Raw genomic sequence first — 17,658 nt, 5'->3', positions numbered from 1 at the left:
TGCCCTGGTGCGGAGCCCAGGGCATGAGCCGGAGGTGCTGGCAAGGACAGGTTCCCGCAGGCGGGGCTTATTGAAATGAATTTAATATCTCATGTTGCAGCAAAATTAAAAATATACAAAAAGTTTGTGGTATACAAAAAAGTCTTGGTACGGACCACGGCCTACCGCTCGCCCCCCCGCCCGCGCCGAGGGTCCCAGAGAAGAAGGTGGCACACAGAGTATTTACAGTACGTGACAGTGGCCGCCAGGTCCCGGCACTGGGGAGGGGCCAGAGACGTGGCAGAGACCCCCAGCAGCCCCCGCTGGGAATGAATGGCCCCAGTCCAAACCTCTCCCCGCTCCCTGAAGCCGGGATGGCCCTGCTGCCACCCCTGGGATGACACCCCCCCAAGGACCAGGACCCCCGTCCCCAGTGGGAGCTCAAGCACCCCTGGAGCTTCCCCCATCCCACAGCGCCTGGCTTGGCCCCGGCTCGGTCCCCGTTGCCATGGTCCCATTGCTGCCGCTGGCACTGGGGTGCTGGGTAGGTGGCACCACAGGCCTGGTGGGTGGCAGGAGGGTGGGCTGAACCCCGCGGCTGGGTCCCATGGCTGCCCTGTGCCCCCCGCATGGCTCAGTGCCACCTGCCGCTGCTGAGATCCCTGCCCACAGCAGCTCAGGGCTGAGGGTACCGTGGCTTGAGTGCATAGAAAAGTGTCCCTCTGTCCTGCCAGCGCAACCCCCGTGTCCCCACGCAAACCCTAGGGGTGAAGGGTATGGAGGGGGGGTACAGATTGCCCTGACTGGCAGCTCCTCTCTGCCCTTGGGGGGACGGGGAGAGGGGATGGGGCTGGGGGGAGCCAGGGGAGCTGCCCCACACCGGTCCCTAGTCCCCATGCAACCCAGCCCTGGTGGCTCCCCAGCTCCATGAGTGGGACCTGGCAAGGAGATGCCGCCACCTGGGCACCCATGCGGGGGCTGCGGGTGAGCCCCGGCCTCAGCCCGGCTCCCCCGGCCACTGCCCCTGACCTTCCCTGAGGAAATGAGACCCTTCCGCAGAACCACCCTGCGCCCAGAGCTGTCCCCGGCAGGGTCGGCACCCACCACCGGGGTCTGCCCATCACTGGCGGTGAAGGAGGGATACAGGTCGCGGGGGGCCCGGCCTGCTGCCCATCCCCCGGCATCCTTTGCACCCTCCTCCAAAAGGGTTTCCGAGGCTTCCAGTTAGCACCAGTTAGCACCAGCGACCCCAACGATGGCCCACCCCGGCCTGCTGTCACCCCGGCCTTCCAGCTACAGAGAAATGGGAAACAAAAACAATGTGATGCCACCAACAACTGCCACCCTGTGCCACAGGGATGGGCACCTGCGCCATCCTTCGGGGATCCCACCCCCGTCCCAGTGGGTGGCAGCCAGAGCCGTTCCCAGGGGCAGCTCCCCCACAGCAGCCCTCCCCGTGGCCGGCGCAGATCCTCGTGGGGTTCCTCGTGGGGTGGCACGGTGGGGCCGGTGCGGGGATGCCCACACTCCCCTGCCCAGGGCTTGGCACCGTGGCACAGGGTCAGCCGGGACCGGCGTGGGGGGCACGGGGCGTGCGGGGAAGGCACAGGGACCGTGGGTGCGGGGGGCGAGGGGCCGAGGTGGTGCACAGCCGCGGGGTCCGGCAGCTCCCCTGCCCTGCGAACCCCTGCCACCCCCTGCACACACACACACATGCACACGCACACGCGTGGACACGCCTGGCCCCGGGGGGGCACAGGGTACATTCAGCACAGCCCTTCGGGCGGGCACACGCCAACGGATCCGGGCAGGACCAGGGGACACATTCAATCCCGGAGCCCAGGGCAGCCCCGCTCCCCTGGGCAGGCAGGGGGGCAGGCAGGGGGGCAGGCAGGGGGGAAGGCAGGGGAGAGCAGGATCCCGGCTCACATTTATACTGGGAAGCTGGAGGGGGCTGATGCCAATGCGGGGATGGATGGAAATGCTCCCAGGTGTGAAGCGGTGCTAAACCCAGGAGGGGAGAATGGCTGTGGGGTGAATCCCGCTTTGGGGAGCCCTGGGAATGCTCGCAGCCCCGCACACACCCCCCGGCAGTGCCAGGCAGGCCCTGCCTCCCCCGGCCTCAGCGGAGGTAGAAAATGTCACACAAAATGTCACTATTCAGGTGAAAACAAACCCGATGAGATGAAGCGGTTCCCATGGGGACTGGGGGGTACGATGAGGGGGAGCCATCCCCTGCCACCCCAGCTGGAGCCGGGGGCCCAGCTCAATGCTGGGGGGATCGAGGTTGGTGCCCACTTGTGAGGGGCTCCCCCAGCCAGGGTTTGCGCCCCACAGGACAGCAGGGACCTGTGGAATGGGGGCATGGCTCAAACTCAAGCCAGGGGGACCAAGGATGGAGATGAGGGGACTCCCCCATGGATGGCATCACAAGGCAGGGGGAGACAGGAGACACAGGGGGGCTGGCCGGACCCTGGCAGTCCCCTGCCCCAGCTCCCTGGGGGTGACAGGAGCCTCACACACACCCCAGTGCAGCCACGTTCCAGCCCCACGGCCCCGCCGCGGCACAGACATGGGGCAGCCCCTGCACCTGTGTCCCCACGTGCTGCCCACCTGGGCCATGTCATGCCCCACCATGCCCCAGGCCCCTCGCAGCCCCTACAGCCCCCAGCCCGGGGGTGCCCCCGGTCCTCATCCTGCACCGCCGACCCGGTCGAGCACTGTGGGGCCACAGCACCCACTGCTTTGGGCTGAGGCACCGGTGAGGTATTTTGGCAAGGAGGAACCCCGGGGGGAGCTGGGGTGGCCGCTGCGGGGTAGGACAGGGGTCTCGGCTGCAGGAGGGTGGCATGGGAGGGCATAGCACCAAGAGACCTCCCTGGCCCCCACCCGCGGGGCGCTCAGCGTGGCAGCACGGCAGCACCGGCAAACCCAACAGAAAGGCAAATGGCTGTGAAGACGCGGGGCAGCCAGGATGGCACCGGGAGGGCCCTGCCACGGCCCCACATCCCCTGCCCTACACGGTGGTCTCATACTCCAGCACCTCCTGGGGAGCACCGGGGGTGCGGTACTGCAGGCGCGGGGTGGTGGGCGATGCGTACTCCAGCGCCAGGATGGTCTTTCGCAGGCGCCGGTCAATGAAGTGGGCGTCCCAGGCTGGGTACTTCTTCCTGGGCAGGTCAATGCGGATGACGGGCCCCTCTGTCCGCGGGGCGCGGGCGGCCGGCGCCGGTGGGGCACAGGGTCTCACCTGGAAGACAGGCACGCAGCTGTCCCGCTCCCCCGGCGCCCCTTCCCGCTCCCCCCCTGTAGTCCGCGGCAGCGAGCGAGGAGGGCTGGTGACGGCGTCCGTGGGGGACCCCGGCACCGGGGCCGGCCGCTGCCGGAAAATGCAGCCCCCAGAGTGGGGGCCGAACATGGGGCCATTGGGATGCAAGAGGCAGTAGTAGATGAACATGAAGAAGATGCCGAGGGCAAAGCTGGAGCTGACCACGCAAACGAGGATTAAGGCGTCGAAGTCGGAGGTGGTCTTGCGGTCATAGTAGAGGAACCAGAGGACGGTGAGGGCAGCATTCTCCGACAGCGTGATGACGTAGTAGATGCACATGCGGTAGCGGCTCCGTCCCTCCTTGACGTTGAACCAACAGAAGATGTAGATGATGCCCACCACCATGTTGTAGATGATCTCCTCCCACTTAGACATGCAGAAGTCCGTCTCGCCCTGGATGATCCAGAAGGTCATGATGCACCAGTGGGTGACGATGAAGATGCCGAAGTAGAGCTGGAACACGGAGGCGAAGAGGGCGAAGGCGATGGCACGGGCGGCGATGGTGAAGAGATGCCACAGGATCTGCACCACAGCGCCCTTGTAGGACATGGGCATCTTGTCCTCCCGCGAGTCTCGCAGCACTTTCTGGTAGGAGGCGATCATCCATGCCAGGGAAACCAGCGAGGCCGAGGCTGAGAGCCCTGTGGACACAAAGCAGGGAAGGGCAGTGAGAGCCTGCGGCAGCCCAAGATCCCCCCCTCCAGCCATCCCTGTCCCCTGCCGCGGGGCCGTGTCCCTTACCCTGCAGCGGCTCGATGCTGTTCTGCTGCACCATGATGCTGAGCTGCAGCACGAGCTGGGGCGCGCTCTTCAGGAAGGTCTCCAGCAGCCGCAGCATGCTGATGTCCGCGCTCTCGAACATCATCCGCCAGTAGAAGTGGCGGCGGCGGTGCTCGGCCTGCCACCGGCTCTGCAGCCCCAGGTACAGCGTGCGGAGGTACCTGCATGAGGAGGGGGTGGGAGGGTGAGAGGAGCCCCTGCTGCCTGGGCAGCTGAGCTCACCTCCCCCTGCCCATCCCAGGCATGCCCCGTGACCGCTGCCAACCTGCTCAAGTGAGCAATTCCCCCCTGAGTCGGGGCCACAGAAAGTCCCCCACACCGGGGCTGCAGGGCGATGGTGATGCTGAGCACATCCCTGTCCCACCCCGGGGGCCCCGAGGTGCCGGGAAGGGGCAGTTTTTGCAAAGCCAGCTCAGCACCCTGCTGCCCTGGGACTCACCTGGCCATCACCCCACTGCCCACCCGGCCATCACGGTGCCCACTCAGCCGTCATGGTGCCCCCGGTGCTTCTCAAAGGGGATATCTTTGTTCCAGCTGGCACAGAGCCCACCCTGCCTCCCCCTGCCCCGGCCGGGATGGAGGCACCAGCTGGTCGTGCTGCGGTGCCTGCGGGAAGCTCCTGGGCTCTTGGCAGGGCTGCGGGTGCACGCACACACTGGCCCTGGCCATCTGGTTGTCGGACGGGGGTCAGCGGAGGTGTGCGTGGCACCGACGCATGCACCGGCTGAGTCACCGCCACCGGGGACCCCTCCCCACGGCACGGGGCCAGATCCAGGCACCGCAGGAGGGGACACGGAGCCGGACAGGCAGGGCATTCCCAGGCATCCGGTGTCTCTGCTGCCTCAGGGGAAAGAGGGAGCCGGATGAGGAGGAAAACAGAAGGATGAAGCGGGAGGATGTCGGGCCATACAGCTTCCTCCCAGCCGAGTCAAACCGTCACGCAGAGCGACGGCCTCTCCATCAGCTCCGGGAAGTGCTGCCAGCCGACTCCATTAGCCCGGAGCACAGGAGAAACCCTGATCCCAGCACTTTTGGCTCATCCGTCAGCGGAAGGAGGCAGAAGCCGGCCCTGCTCCCGCTGCAGGGATGACCGGGTGCTCCTGCCCCTGGGCTGCACAGCCCTGAGACCGCAGTGGGAGCCATCAGCTGGGACCACCGAGGCCTCCGTGACACCCCGCTGCCATCTGCTCCCACCCCGGGCAGCCTCGCTGGCTCACTCAGCGTGCAGGAGGGCAGGGTGGTCATGCTGGTCCCACAGGGCTCCCGTGGTCCTCCCCGGCAAAGCCGCTGATGCGTCATCAGCCCCATCACCACCTGCCCATCCCCTCCCACCTGCCCTGCTGGAAGCGCCGAAAAGCCCTCCTGAGAGCTGGCTACGGGGCAAGAAGTTGCTGTCAGCAAATAACACGATTTTAGTAGTTCCGCCGCAGTTTCAGCGGGTGCCGGTGGCTGCAGGGGCCATCCCACAGCCAGTCCAGCTCCAGGCCCCTGCCGGCTTCTTTGTGCCTGTGTCAAAATGATGCTTTAACCCCCTACTTTGGGGGGAGCAGCTAATTTTAGCCTTTTCTGCAGCCCATCCCTTGTTCCTGCCTCCCTTTCCTTAACGGCCCTTGTATGGAGCAGCACGAAGTGAACCAGGGGGAACACAACTGGAGCTCACCCACGGGAAAACACCGGGGGCAATGACGCCGGTGCTCCCAGCCCTGCAAAGGGGCTCCCAGCACAAGTTCGCACCCTGGTGCCACCTGCTTGTGGCCAGCCAGACCAGTGCTGCCACCACCTCACATGCCAGGCCACCGCTGGCATCGCAGCACCATGGTGCTCCGGCCCCTCTCCATGCCAGGCGCTGCTCCTGGACATGCAGAAGGGCCTGGGGATGGACCCCCCCTCACTGGCAGGGTGTGAACCGGGAGACCCCCCTAGGGACAGAGGGCACAGCGTGGGGGGAAGGCAACGGGAGAAGCAATGCAGAGCCGGGGATGCCACAGGGCATCACTGATGGTCCCAGGGCACCCATGCGCGAGTGAGACGTGGATGCTGATGACCTCATCCTCTCCCTGTAATCAGTCTCGCTAATTGGGCTCGTCAGCACCGGCATCCTGCCATCTGCAGCGCACAGCAGCTGCCCGTGCAGAGACCCCAGAGCCGCGCCGTCCCCGGCTCCTCAGCCGCTCAACAAGTGACCCGCGGCCTCCCCCAGCTTTCAGTGGGGGCACAATTATCCTCCCATCTTCCTGTCAGTTCCATAGATCTCATTAAAATGAGATTTCATCTCCCATCAACTTGCCAGAATGAAATGTTGGTTCTTATTTGTTATGCATTTGATCATCCCGTGGTGTTTCAGCCCAGAGAAACATCCCCACGCTGACAGCGCACGGTGAGCGCTTACCAACCCAGCGCCACAGCAGCTGCATGGGAAATACAGAATCAATCACTTGAAAAAAAGATCATTTAATTTTCAAAAAACTGATGATGAGGCAGAAACCGACCGCGAGAGCTCTCAGGGCTAATTGCTCCCTCCTTTGTATTACAAAGAGTAATCCAACGAAACCCCTGCAGTGGGAAGGCGGTGGGCTCGGGTGGGTGCCGGCTTTGCTGGAGCCCCGCCATGGCCAGGTTTGCCAGAGCCCCAGCATGGCTGGGTTTGCTGTCAGTGTCACCGTTTGCCCCCAACTCCCAGCAACTGACTCCAGTTTTCAAGTGCTGGAAAAAAAGAATTGCAAGGAGAAAAGCCTGGCCTGTTTTATAACCAAATCCACTAATCATCATCCTCAGACGGAAAAGGACGAGGGACCCCCCAGTCTAAGAGTGAGCGATACGGAGTGTGATTTTCCTAGAAGGTAATTTGGGATATCATCCCTTAATCCTTTATTTAAAGAAGGAGAAAATTGCTTCCCTGTTGCAGCCATTTTAATCCCTTACACATCCCGCCAAGTCAGGTCATCAGGGAGAGCTGCACGTGCGCCTGGCTGGCACATCATGGCGCTGATGAAAGCCCCTGTGTCCCACTGTCCCCACACCCCAACGTGCCCTGGGTCCCCAGGGTGGATGAGAGCAGCTAAGGCCACTCATGCTCAGGGAAAGGCTCAATCCGGCCCTAAAAACCCTCTTGTCCTGCACACCGGGGCCAGGCGGGGACCTCCAGCAAGTGACTGACCCCAGCACTGGGTCCTGCAGCAGGACAAGCTGACAGCCCAAAGCTGGGTGCTCCCAGGGCTGAGGCAGCTCCTGAGCAGACAGAGCAAAGGAGCTGAGGGCGGAACATGTAGGTCCCAGATCTGACACCCCCCCTGAGCCCACCCCGGGAGCTACTGAGGTTGTCCATGCCCCACTGGACTGACAACAGGACTGAGGGGTGGCACCAGGTCCCCATGCCAGCAGAGGATGGGGGGACACAGGCTCATGGGGGCATTTCAGGGAGGACCTGCAGGTGGAGAGGACACCCTGGGTCTGGCCCTGGTGACCCCCAGGCAGCCAAACTAGGTGTGACCCTGGGTTAAAGAGACACAAGGGCATAAAGGGCACAGGCAGGGCTGTCCCCAGCACAATGCAACCTGCAGAGACACACCAGCCAACTGCCAGCGCACGGAGGTGTCAGGGGAAACCTGGGGAACGCTGCTGGGTGGGAGGCACACATGGCGTGCGCAGCATCCCTTCCCTTCGGCGTTTCTTGGGTGAAAGAGCTGGTGACTTTTTGCGAGCAGAGGGGATAACATTTCCTGAGTGGCAAAACCATCCAAGAAGCAGCCCCCCAGTGTGCCGCTGCTGCTTACACGAGCACATGGTCATGCAACTGTCACCGTCACCGGAGAGCATCCGTGGCGGAGTATTTGTATGTGCATCATGAACGCACTGATGACAACTAGCTTCAGCAGCTTCTTGCAGCAGCTTTAATTTGGGATAATCTCAGAGTTAGTGCTTGGAGCTGCCTTTGCAGCTGGGAAGCAGCTGTATTTTTGTGATTTGGGGGTCTTTGACACACAGCTGGGGCTCGTGGCTGTGCAGTGATGGATTTGGTAGGGCTGAGACCTGCCGAGGTGATCGCAAGGCAGGGAAGAGGCAGATAAATCAGGGAAGGGGGGATATTTGGTGAGGGGCATGTTGCCCTGGCCAGGGAAAAGCCTTCCCTTCACATGCAGCATTTATTCAACACTTCTTTAACTGCCACATCCACCTGCACCGGATCCAACTGCCCTAATGGGTTTAGCAAACTGCATTTAACTGGTCACCCGAGCTAATCCCAAATCCCGAGATTAGAAAGAGCCTCAGCTGCAGCTTGAGACCAACATGTCCTGGAGGGTCAGTGCTAAGAGTTACTGCTTTAATTGGCTTAAGAGCCTCCGTGGTGCAGCAGATCAGGAGAGCATGGCTGACACCACCGGGAGCAAAGCCCACAACCACAGCTCGGCCCCAGCTCAGGCCAGAATCAAGCAATTGCACACAGGATGCCAGGGCCAAGACCGGCTACAGGCAGGCTCAGCCACTGGTGGGCCAGAGAGCTCCAGTCCTCTCCCTCACCAGCTCCTCCAGCACATTAAGGCAGAGTCTGCACCCGTCCTACAGCCAGTGTACACCAAGAGCTGCCATGGAGATAGAATGGGATTGAGGAGGGTCAGGCAGTGGCTGTGTTGGGAAGAAAAGGAGTAGGAGCCTCTATAGCATAGTGCGCGCTGCACTGTGAAACAAAGTTAGACATCCCAGGAGCATCCCAGGAAGAGCAGCAGACGAACAAACGCATGCAGACAACAGGGAGTGGAGGAGCTCTGTACTACAGTAGCTCAGGAGGGGAAACAGCACAGAAACCTGAGCCGGGAGTGCTCTCTGCTCAGAGCATTGTTCCGGGAATTTGCCATTGTCTCCACTCCCCTCCCAGCACCGGCCTCCCTGAGAAGCAGCTCAGTGCCAGAGCCACAGCTCTTCCCCAGCGCCCGAGGATGGAGCTCAGCGGAACTGGGAGGGAGTGGTGCCGGCTCCACAGCACAGGGCAGGAAGGTGCCAATAAATCATCAGCTCAGGCTTTGGAGGGTTTGCAGAGAAGCAGGAAAAGGGCCTCGAGCCTGCCCAAGTCTGCCAAGCTGCCACTCACCCTGCCTGCACAGCCTGCCCTCCCCCAGGCCCAGGAAGGGGCAGGCAGCAGACATGCAGCCCTGGTGGGGAAGCCTGGCCAGGCTGGAGGACAAATGGCACCTCTTCACCCACGACCCCACAGACCGCGGTGAGCTCTGAGCAGGAGCATAGGGAGGTGCCTGGGAGAAGGATCCGAGCCTGAGGTGTTCGGTGCCCGGCAGAAGCACTCCACACACCCCAGCGCCTGGCTGCCATGGACAGGCAGGCCCCCCAGTAGGCCCAGCACTGCCCAGCCACAGGAACGGTGGGCCTGTGCCATACAGCTGGGATGTGGGCTCCTCAAGCCAGCTCCTGCCGGCACCCACAGCTCCTGCCCACACCCACCCGCACCCACAGCTAGGCTCTGCTGGGGGCTCTCCCCCACCATGCATCCTGCTGTGGCTGCGGAGGAATTGATCCCCATGCTCCCCTAGCCACCTGGGCCCCTGCTGCACTTCGCCACCCCCACCCACTTCCCCCGCATGCCCTGCCATCCCCACCTGTGTCCTCTGTGCTGTACCCTGTTATCCCTGCCCGTGTCCTGCTGCACCCTGCCACTCCCTCCAGCCCCAGACCGGCTCCATGACCCTCATGCCTCCAGACCTGCCCCAGCTGCAGCCGGGGGATGAGGCCCCACAACAGCCCCATCCCCGTCCCCTGGCCATACAGTACCCCCATACCCTTATGCCTCCAGACCTGCCCCAGCTGCAGCAGGTGAACAAGGCCCTGCAGCAGCCCCCTCAGCCCCATCCTGGCTCCTTGTCCTCCCCATCCCCACCCTGTCTCTGTGACCCTCGTGCCACTCCCCAGTGCCTCCAGACCTGCCCCAGCTGCAGCAGGGGGATGAGGCCCTGCAGCAGCCCCATGCTGACCGCTCCATACTCCCTGTCCCCCCTGTACCTTCAGACCTGCCCCAGCTGCAGCAGGTAGATGAGGCCCTGCAGCAGCTCCATCCCGACCCCCCGGTATCCCCAGTTCCCCCATACCCTCGTACCTCCAGACCTGCCCCAGCTGCAGCAGGTGCATGAAGCCCTGCAGCAGCCCCATCCCAACCATCCCATACCCCGAGTCCCCCCATAAACCCAGTCCCCCCGTCTCTCCCATACCTCCAGACCTGCCCCAGCTGCAGCAGGTGGATGAGGCCCTTCAGCAGCCCCATCCCGATCCCCCCATATCGCCAGTCCCCCCCATACCCTCGTACCTCCAGACCTGCCCCAGCTGCAGCAGGTGGATGAGGCCCTGCAGCAGCCAGACGCAGAGGCGGCAGCAGCCGCGGGGGCCGCGGGCGCTGTCCTTGGTGCTGCCGGCGCTGTCCTTGGTGCTGGCGGCGAAGTCGTAGACGAACCACCTGAAGCTGAGCAGCTGCACCACCAGCGAGGGCAGCAGCACGAAGAGCAGCGTCAGCCCGAACCACCACCGCTGCCCCCGCACGTAGTAGTGGGCCGCCAGCCACAGGTCCGAGGCACCGTCCGCGAAGCAGACCAGGAGGGCGCAGAGCACCCAACAGCCGTCCCGCAGCCGGTACCGCCGCGTCGGGGGGACCGCGCCGCCCCCCCGCCTCCCGCCGCCGCCCTCCGGGCTCTCCAGCCGCACGGCCGGGCCGCCGCCGCCGCCGTCCGACTTCGCGGCCATGTTGTCGGGGGAGAGGAGGAGAAAGGAGGGAGCGGGAGAGACTTCCGGAGGGAGGACGGCGCCGCCGAGCCCGCCCCGGCAGCGCCCGCCCCCGCCGGCCTCGCCCCGCGCCCGCCGGCCGGCCCGGCCCGGCCCGGCCCCGCCGAACCCCCTCCCCCGGCCGGCCCCGGGAGCCTCCGCCCCGCCCCGCCGCTCCCCCCTCCGAAAAGGGCGGCCGCCTCCCAGGCGCCGCCGCGGGGTCCCGGGGGAGCTCACGGTACCGGTGGGCGCCTCCCCGCGCTCCCGCCGGGAAGGGCAACCGGCCTCTCCACCGGTCAGTCCCGACCCCCCGGACTCCCCGCCGGCAAGGGCCGCCTGGGCCCCACGGAGCCCCCGCCCTGTGCCAGCGGGTGCCTTCCTGCACCCCGGCCCCATCCCGGTGGAGTCCCCCGGGATCCAGATCCAACACTGTCCAACACCCCCACCCAGCTCGTCCCAGGAACTGGAGTTCCCTGGGCAACTGCTGTGTATCCTTGGGCTCCCCCGGCCCCCAGTCTCAGCCCAGGCAAGACCCTGCTCATGGGTCCAGCCCTGGAGTGGGACAGGGTGGTGTGAGCCCCCCACGGGCCTGGGTGGATGGAAATGCTGTGGATGCCTCTCCTCCACCAGGGAAGGGACGCAGGCCACCAGGCTCCTGCCCAAGACAGCCTGAGGGTATCCTAGCAAGGACCCGCTGGGCTGGACTTGAGCCCTGTTTTGAAGGGAGAGTCACAGCCTTGGGGAAGTCCCCGAGGAGCCCCATAACCAGCTGAAGTGCCAGGGTCTCCGAGAGGACATGGGGCACTGGGGTTTGGGTGCACATGTGCCTAGATGCTGCCCTGCTCCTTGGCTCTGCCCCACTATCTCTCTGCCATTTGTTGCCCATCAGAGTTCAAATGCAGCGTGTCCGGCAGAGCCAGGCTGCCCTGAGCTGTCTGGCAGTGCGAGGGGCTGGTACTGCCACGGGACATGTGCTCGCACAAGGAGCAGTACTGTGCCGGCATCCCTGGCAGTGCTGGGAAGGAAAGGGCTTTTTGCTCCTTTGTAGGGTGTCTCCAGGGAGGATGATCGCATGCAGGCAGCTGCCTCATGAAGGCAGCTTCAGCCTCCAGCCCAGAGGGACAGACTTTTGCTTGTTCGCTGCATTTCAGCCCCCAAGGCTCAGCCCTGTGTGTCTGCCTGCGGAGGAGCCACGTGCATGGCTGGAGCCTGGCCCACAGTGAGCACACCGCAGCACTCAGTGAGGGGCAGCATGTTTTAGCCCGGGAAATAAGTCAAACTTCCAAACTCTGCCTTGTAGAGCAGCAAGGTCGATCATCACAAACCTAGTGTGAGTCTGGGTTCCTGGCATACAAAACTGAGGGAAAAAGTAGGGAGGGGGGTAGGCGTTAGTCAGCACAAGGGAGCAGAGTCAGGCCCTCGGCGAGGCTCTCCCACTGCTGCATGTATTAGCATGGGTAATATGACTTAAATACCTAACCTTGAGATGCTCCTGACAGATCCCCTCGACAAATGCCTGCCTGGGGGAGGGGAAGTTCCCAGCATCCCAGAGCCCGAAGAAAGGAGCCTTTCATCCACTGCCAGTCAGCGGAAGGGCTCCACTGGCCAGAGTTCCCGCTGACACCTGCCCAGCCCCAGCCCTGTTTGGGTTCAGTCCCAGGGGAATCTCTGTCCTGGCTGGGCAATGGAGCAGAGCTGGTGCTGCCTCGATGGTGGGCACAACACCAGGGAGCGGGGACCTGGAGACCAGGGAGAGGTGGACCCATCTTCCTTCACAGACACTGAAATGGGCCCTCTGAAAGCAGAGTGAAACATCCACAGCCTGAGAACACAGGGACTGTGGTTTGAAGTCTGATTTATCTTAACGACAGGCCCTAGCAGACACAGGGAAAAAAGAGAGAGAAAAAAAAACTATAAACATCCCTGAAATCTGCCCGTGCAGCTGTCAGCAGGCAGGCAGGCAGGGTTTCTAGCTGCATACATAAAAGTGCTGCAAGGAAGAAAAAGGAACATGCTGAAACCAAACCCTTCTCTTTCCACAACAAAATACACAGCAAAGCAAAGCAGCCTTTGGCGGTGGGCAGGCAGCCGGTCCCTCTGACTCTGACCAGTTCCTGGGAGCGCACATAAACATGCAACTAGTCCAAATGGACCTCTGGTCCCTGGCCTGAGTCCAGCTTACCAGCAAAAGTCCTGTCCCCAGTGCTGGCTCCAGGAGGAGAAATCCATGATGAGTTGCGGCTGGCTCAGAGCTTGGCTGGGGAGAGGCCCACAGAGCGCAGCACCAGCCGCCACTCGCTGCCCTGTGAATGTCTTCCTGGTGTCAGTGGCTTTGCGATCCCACTCAGCTGCAGCTTCTTGCATGCCTGTGCTGAGCTGGGTCCCTTGGTACTGGGGAGAACGGCCCCCTCCCCTCCGTGCAGCCCAGCATCCCTGGCAAAACCCTGCGTTCATTGCGCTGTCACTGGCAACCCCGGACGGACACTGCTTCCCTCCACTGCTGCCAGGACATGGACAGCCCGTCCCCATCCCATCCCTGCCCCCATGTACACCCTCTCCCCATTCCCATCCCATCTCCATCCTCATCCCATCCCTATCCCATCCCCATCCCTCCTGCACAGACTTTAAAAGCGCTCCCTCCTCCTCCCCTTGCTGGGCAGCGCAAAGGCTGCTGGTGGAGGTAGTGGGAGAAGGTTTCCAGTCCACTGAAGGGGACGGTTACCAGTCAGCCAGGCCATGCTTCCCAAGCACCACCCCCAGCTCCAAGCTCTGCAGCCAAACCCCAGTCTCAAGAGGCTGTGTCTGTGCATGTGCGGCAGGACAGATGGACGGGGCTTTCACTGCCCACAGAGCTTTTTGTCACTGGTCTGAAAGATATGTCCCCCTGGGAGGTAAATGTAGCTCCAGCTCTGGTTAGGGTCCCAGCACACATTGTGAGAATCAGACGCTCTTGTCTTCTGATCCCATCAAAGCAACAAGGATCAAATGCTACCTTCATGCCTGGCAGAAAGCTGAGCCAATCACTCCATGATGGATGCTGTGGTGTGAGGCTGCAGGAAAAAAACAGACCTGCATCCCGCATCCCGCATCCCATGTCCTGTCCCATGCCCTGCATCCCACTCTGCATCCGACCCCAATGCCCCTGTCCTGCTGAGACTCTGCAGGAGCCAACACTGAGATGGTGGATGGGAAGCAGCTGCCCCCCAACCCAGTCTGTAGATCTCCAGGCAGCCACCCCCCTAGAAAAAGGAGCATTTTCCATCTTTGGCATCCAGCCCCAATCCTGCTGCCTCTTTTGGTTGATGTCAGGAAAAAATCCAACCTGAGTCTGAATCACTCCCAGCCTGGCCAGGATGCTGCGCATAACTGCTCGTTTCCACCACTCGCCTGGAAGCCACCTTATTTTAGCACACGCTGCCGCAGACGGAGGAGCTCTCCCCAGTTAACTGTAACAAATGACCTTATGGGATTAGGGCCAGTAATCTTCCAATCTGGGTAATCTCCCTTAGGGGATTATTTGCCCACAGAAGTGTGGTGACCACCAGCCAGCCACTGCCTTGCTCCCTCCATCCCTGTCCCCTGTGGTCCCCACGTGGCCACCCCCACCTCCAGCAGACAGGAGGTGCTGCAGTGCTGGGGGTCACTCCACACCCTTTGGAGAACTTCTTGCCAAGATGAGTCCCATGAAGAGGGCAAGCCAAAAGGTCAGGTCCCTCCCTGCCACTGGTGGTGCTTCCCTCCCCCACCCCACGATCAATGCCTCGGGGATGTCACCGGGGGCTTCCACCCATAAAAGCACCAATCCAAAACAGACTGGAGGTCCCTCCACCATCAAAGGGGAAGCAATGGTGTCACTGTCACCACAGGACACTGAGTGGCATTGTCAGGAAGGCAGTAACAGTGTGGAAGGGACTTGGCAGCACGGGCCAGAGTTTATGACCAGGGAGCAGCCCCGTTTGGGTACTGTCATGCTGAAGATCAGTCAGCACTTTCTGGGCAATTTGGGGGTGCAGAACCCCAGGCAACCATGCAGCACATCGTTACCAGTAAGCGACAGGAGCGGGACCAGCACCGACACAGGTTCTGAGCTGGGAACCGGGCAGTTTCACCAGGGAGGAGCAGCAAGGACATAGGACATGAAAACCCGTGTCCCCCGTTACCTGCCAGCCCGGGTGGGCTCCCAGGGTCCCTCTCCCACTGCAGAGCTCACATGGTGCGGGTCTGCCAGTCCTTGCCATCGGTGAACTGGGTCTCCCTGTGTCTCTGACACCCCATTTCTCCGTCTCCTCTACTTCACAGGTTGGGTGGGCTGGAAAGAAGGGGACAAAAGCCATTTTGAGGGGTGATATTTCCCGCTTCCTTGTAGGCAGGGTCATTCAGGGCAGAAGATTGATGAGGTGCCCTTGGCAGAGTCTTGTCGCTGCCCTGACCTGCCAAAAGGGCTGGTCCCTGCCTGGTGCGGGCCGAGGGGCACCGGGGCCGGCTGAGGGCGAGCCGAGCCACCGGGAACACAGCCGGCTCCCCTCCCCGGGGACGGCAGGCCCTCACCCCCTGAGCTCCGGACGAGCCACCCAGCTGCGCGACATGAAATCTGAGCTCGTCACCCCGCGCTTTTAGGGCTCTTTAGTGCGTTCTGGGGAGAAAAAGGGGGCAGAGAGGCAACCTGATGCTCTAAAGAGCCCAGCTGCCTGACAGCGGCACCGAGCTAGCAAGCGGCGAGGGAGGGCAGGCAGGGGGAGGGGGGAGAGGGGACGGCTTGTGACAAGGCATCAATAATTCACACGCCGTGGGGACCCGCGGCGAGGCGGGGGGGTCCCAGCCCAGAGCCCCTCCGGGCTGCGGGGAGCGGGGCTGGGGGCCGGGACCCCCCCCGCCGCCGGGGCTCAGCGCCGCTCGGCCGCTCCGTCCTTCTGCCGGGCGGGGGGTCCCGCGGGGCCGGGGCCGTCCGCATCCCGGGCTTACGGAGCCGGTCCCGGGATCGGTGAGCAGCGCCCAGGGCGGCCGCCAGGGGGCGCGCTGCCACCGGGCCCCTCCCGCCGCGGAACCCGGCCGCGCGGCGGCGGCTGCCGACCGGCGGGGAACGGCGGCGGACCGGGACCGGCACCGGCACCGGCAGCGCCATGGCGAGGGACCCGGCCTTCGTGCTGCGCTACCTGGCCGAGGTGGAGGAGCTGGCCGAGGACGTGCTGGCGGCGCGGCAGCAGGTACGGCCCGGTTCCCCCCCCCCGCCCCCGTTAGCCCCGGCGGGCCAACCCTCCCCCCGGTCGCCTCCTTCCCCCGCCGCCGGTAGCCCCGAGCCCCGGCTGCCTCTCTCCCTTTTGCAGATCGTGGACCTGGACGTGAAGCGGAACCGGAACCGGGAGGCCCTGCGGGCGCTGCAGAAGGACCCGGAGCCCGATGGTGAGGTCCGGGCCCAGCCCGGTGCACCCCGCGGGAGCCCCGCAGCCCGGGGAACGGCTGCGTGACCGGGGAGGAAAGCCCCTCTGACAAAGCCTTCCCCTTTCCCTCTTTTTCTTTCCCTCTTCTCGCCCCCCCCAACCCCCCAGGCAAGGCCATGGTCTGCTTCGGGGACATGTTCATCGAACTCCCAAAAGCCCAGACCAAGGAGATGCTGCGGAAGGGTAAGGCCGGCTGCCCCGGGGACTCTGTGTACAGGTGGTCTTAACCCTAATAAGATTTTAGAAAAAGGGCTGCAAAGGGCCCAAAACCTCCCGCTGGCAGGCGCAGGCAGGTCCTGGCTGTGGCTCGGCTGTCCCGGGCAGTGTCCTGGGAAGCGCCTTTGGGCACGAAGCAACGTGGGGCTCAGCCCCGTGGGCAGCAGAGCACCGGGTGGGACCCCAGCACAGCTGGGGAGGAGCCCTCTCCTGCCCCTCGGGCCTGGGCTTCCACGCCGAGCGTCCCGCAGAAGGTTCAGCCTTCGCCCCAGAGCTGTCACCTCCTCACTCCTGTCCCGCTTGTCTCAGACCAGGAACATCTGGATGAGGAGATAAACAACCTCCGCAAAGAGCTGCGCCTGAAGGTCAACCGCCTCTTCGAAGCTCAAGGTAAACGCTCCTGTTCTGGAACCTTCTCAGTATCTGGGAGCAGACGTTGTGTGTCAGGAGGAGGGTCCAGAAACTCCTGAGCTCTGTGCGTTCCTGTAGCCCCTTTCCCGTTGGCTTTGCAATTCCTGCCCTGCTCCAGCAGTATCGTACGGCTCCTGGTGTGGAGCTGTCACCCCCCAGCACACTAAATGGGCTCCCACATCACTTCCAGGGCTGTCCCTGCCCTCCCCGCAGCCCCTCTATAGAGTTTCACATGGACTGCTTCACTTCTTTTGTAGCCAAATCCTGATTTTTTTTCTGTGTGTTCTCTCAGGTAAAGCTGAGCTGAAGGGATTTAACCTGAACCCCATGACTGCTGAGGAAATGAAACTAATCAATCGCATCCTGGAGGGCTGAGGTGGCCGGGCCATCATCACGTCATTGGGCTGGCACCCCTGGAGCTCACACTGCAATAGCTGCAGCTTTCGGGGTTTGCAGGAGGACATTGGCATGGCCAGAGTCTGCCTCAAGTGAGATCTCTGGCAGGTGCTGGGAAGCATTTGGCTCCTTAGCTATGACACTGCAGTTTTCTTGGATCACAAACCCTTTCCTGCTCCTTGCTGGAGCTCAGGTGGCGGAGCCGTACGGAGGCACGGGCTGGGACACAGCGATGGGCAAACGCCTGTGGCTGGTGGAAATGGGATTATTAAAATCAGAGCAATGGAGCATTCCTAACTCTGTGTGTCTGTTCCTTGTTGGGTTTTTGTGCGAGCGCTTCTGGAGTTTGGCTTC

The 17,658-nt window shown here is 63.0% G+C and overlaps 2 protein-coding genes across 2 annotated transcripts; one reads left to right on the top strand and one right to left on the bottom strand.

Moving 5' to 3' along the window:
* Positions 1-2,989: 2,989 nt before the first annotated feature.
* XKR7 (XK related 7) lies at positions 2,990-10,912 on the bottom strand. Its single transcript, XM_063350191.1, has 3 exons — positions 10,395-10,912; positions 4,049-4,248; positions 2,990-3,948 (listed from the first exon to the last, which is right to left on the bottom strand). Exons 1-3 carry the CDS (start codon positions 10,823-10,825, stop codon positions 2,996-2,998), a joined length of 1,584 nt encoding a protein of 527 aa, XP_063206261.1. The 5' UTR covers positions 10,826-10,912; the 3' UTR covers positions 2,990-2,995.
* A 4,942-nt stretch (positions 10,913-15,854) lies between these two features.
* Positions 15,855-17,601, top strand: PDRG1 (p53 and DNA damage regulated 1). The gene is made up of 5 exons (XM_063350192.1): positions 15,855-16,047; positions 16,168-16,243; positions 16,390-16,464; positions 16,807-16,887; positions 17,201-17,601. Exons 1-5 carry the CDS (start codon positions 15,964-15,966, stop codon positions 17,281-17,283), a joined length of 399 nt encoding a protein of 132 aa, XP_063206262.1. The 5' UTR covers positions 15,855-15,963; the 3' UTR covers positions 17,284-17,601.
* Positions 17,602-17,658: the final 57 nt, after the last annotated feature.

The sequence above is a fragment of the Chroicocephalus ridibundus genome, chromosome 12 (genome assembly GCF_963924245.1).
Source record: "Chroicocephalus ridibundus chromosome 12, bChrRid1.1, whole genome shotgun sequence".
NCBI classification, from domain to species: domain Eukaryota; kingdom Metazoa; phylum Chordata; class Aves; order Charadriiformes; family Laridae; genus Chroicocephalus; species Chroicocephalus ridibundus.
This window is presented reverse-complemented; position numbering and strand designations above follow the sequence as displayed.

Excerpts from the sequence above, each read along its gene's own strand:
- XKR7 (XM_063350191.1), bottom strand. The coding sequence starts at position 10,825 with ATGGCCGCGAAGTCGGACGGCGGCGGCGGCGGCCCGGCCGTGCGGCTG. Across the intron at positions 4,249-10,394 it reads CAGCTGGGGCAGGTCTGGAG|GTACCTCCGCACGCTGTACC; the intron begins GTACGAGGGTAT and ends CTCCTCATGCAG. Across the intron at positions 3,949-4,048 it reads CAGCATCGAGCCGCTGCAGG|GGCTCTCAGCCTCGGCCTCG; the intron begins GTAAGGGACACG and ends TTGTGTCCACAG.
- PDRG1 (XM_063350192.1), top strand. The coding sequence starts at position 15,964 with ATGGCGAGGGACCCGGCCTTCGTGCTGCGCTACCTGGCCGAGGTGGAG. Across the intron at positions 16,244-16,389 it reads GAAGGACCCGGAGCCCGATG|GCAAGGCCATGGTCTGCTTC; the intron begins GTGAGGTCCGGG and ends CCAACCCCCCAG. Across the intron at positions 16,888-17,200 it reads CCGCCTCTTCGAAGCTCAAG|GTAAAGCTGAGCTGAAGGGA; the intron begins GTAAACGCTCCT and ends GTGTTCTCTCAG.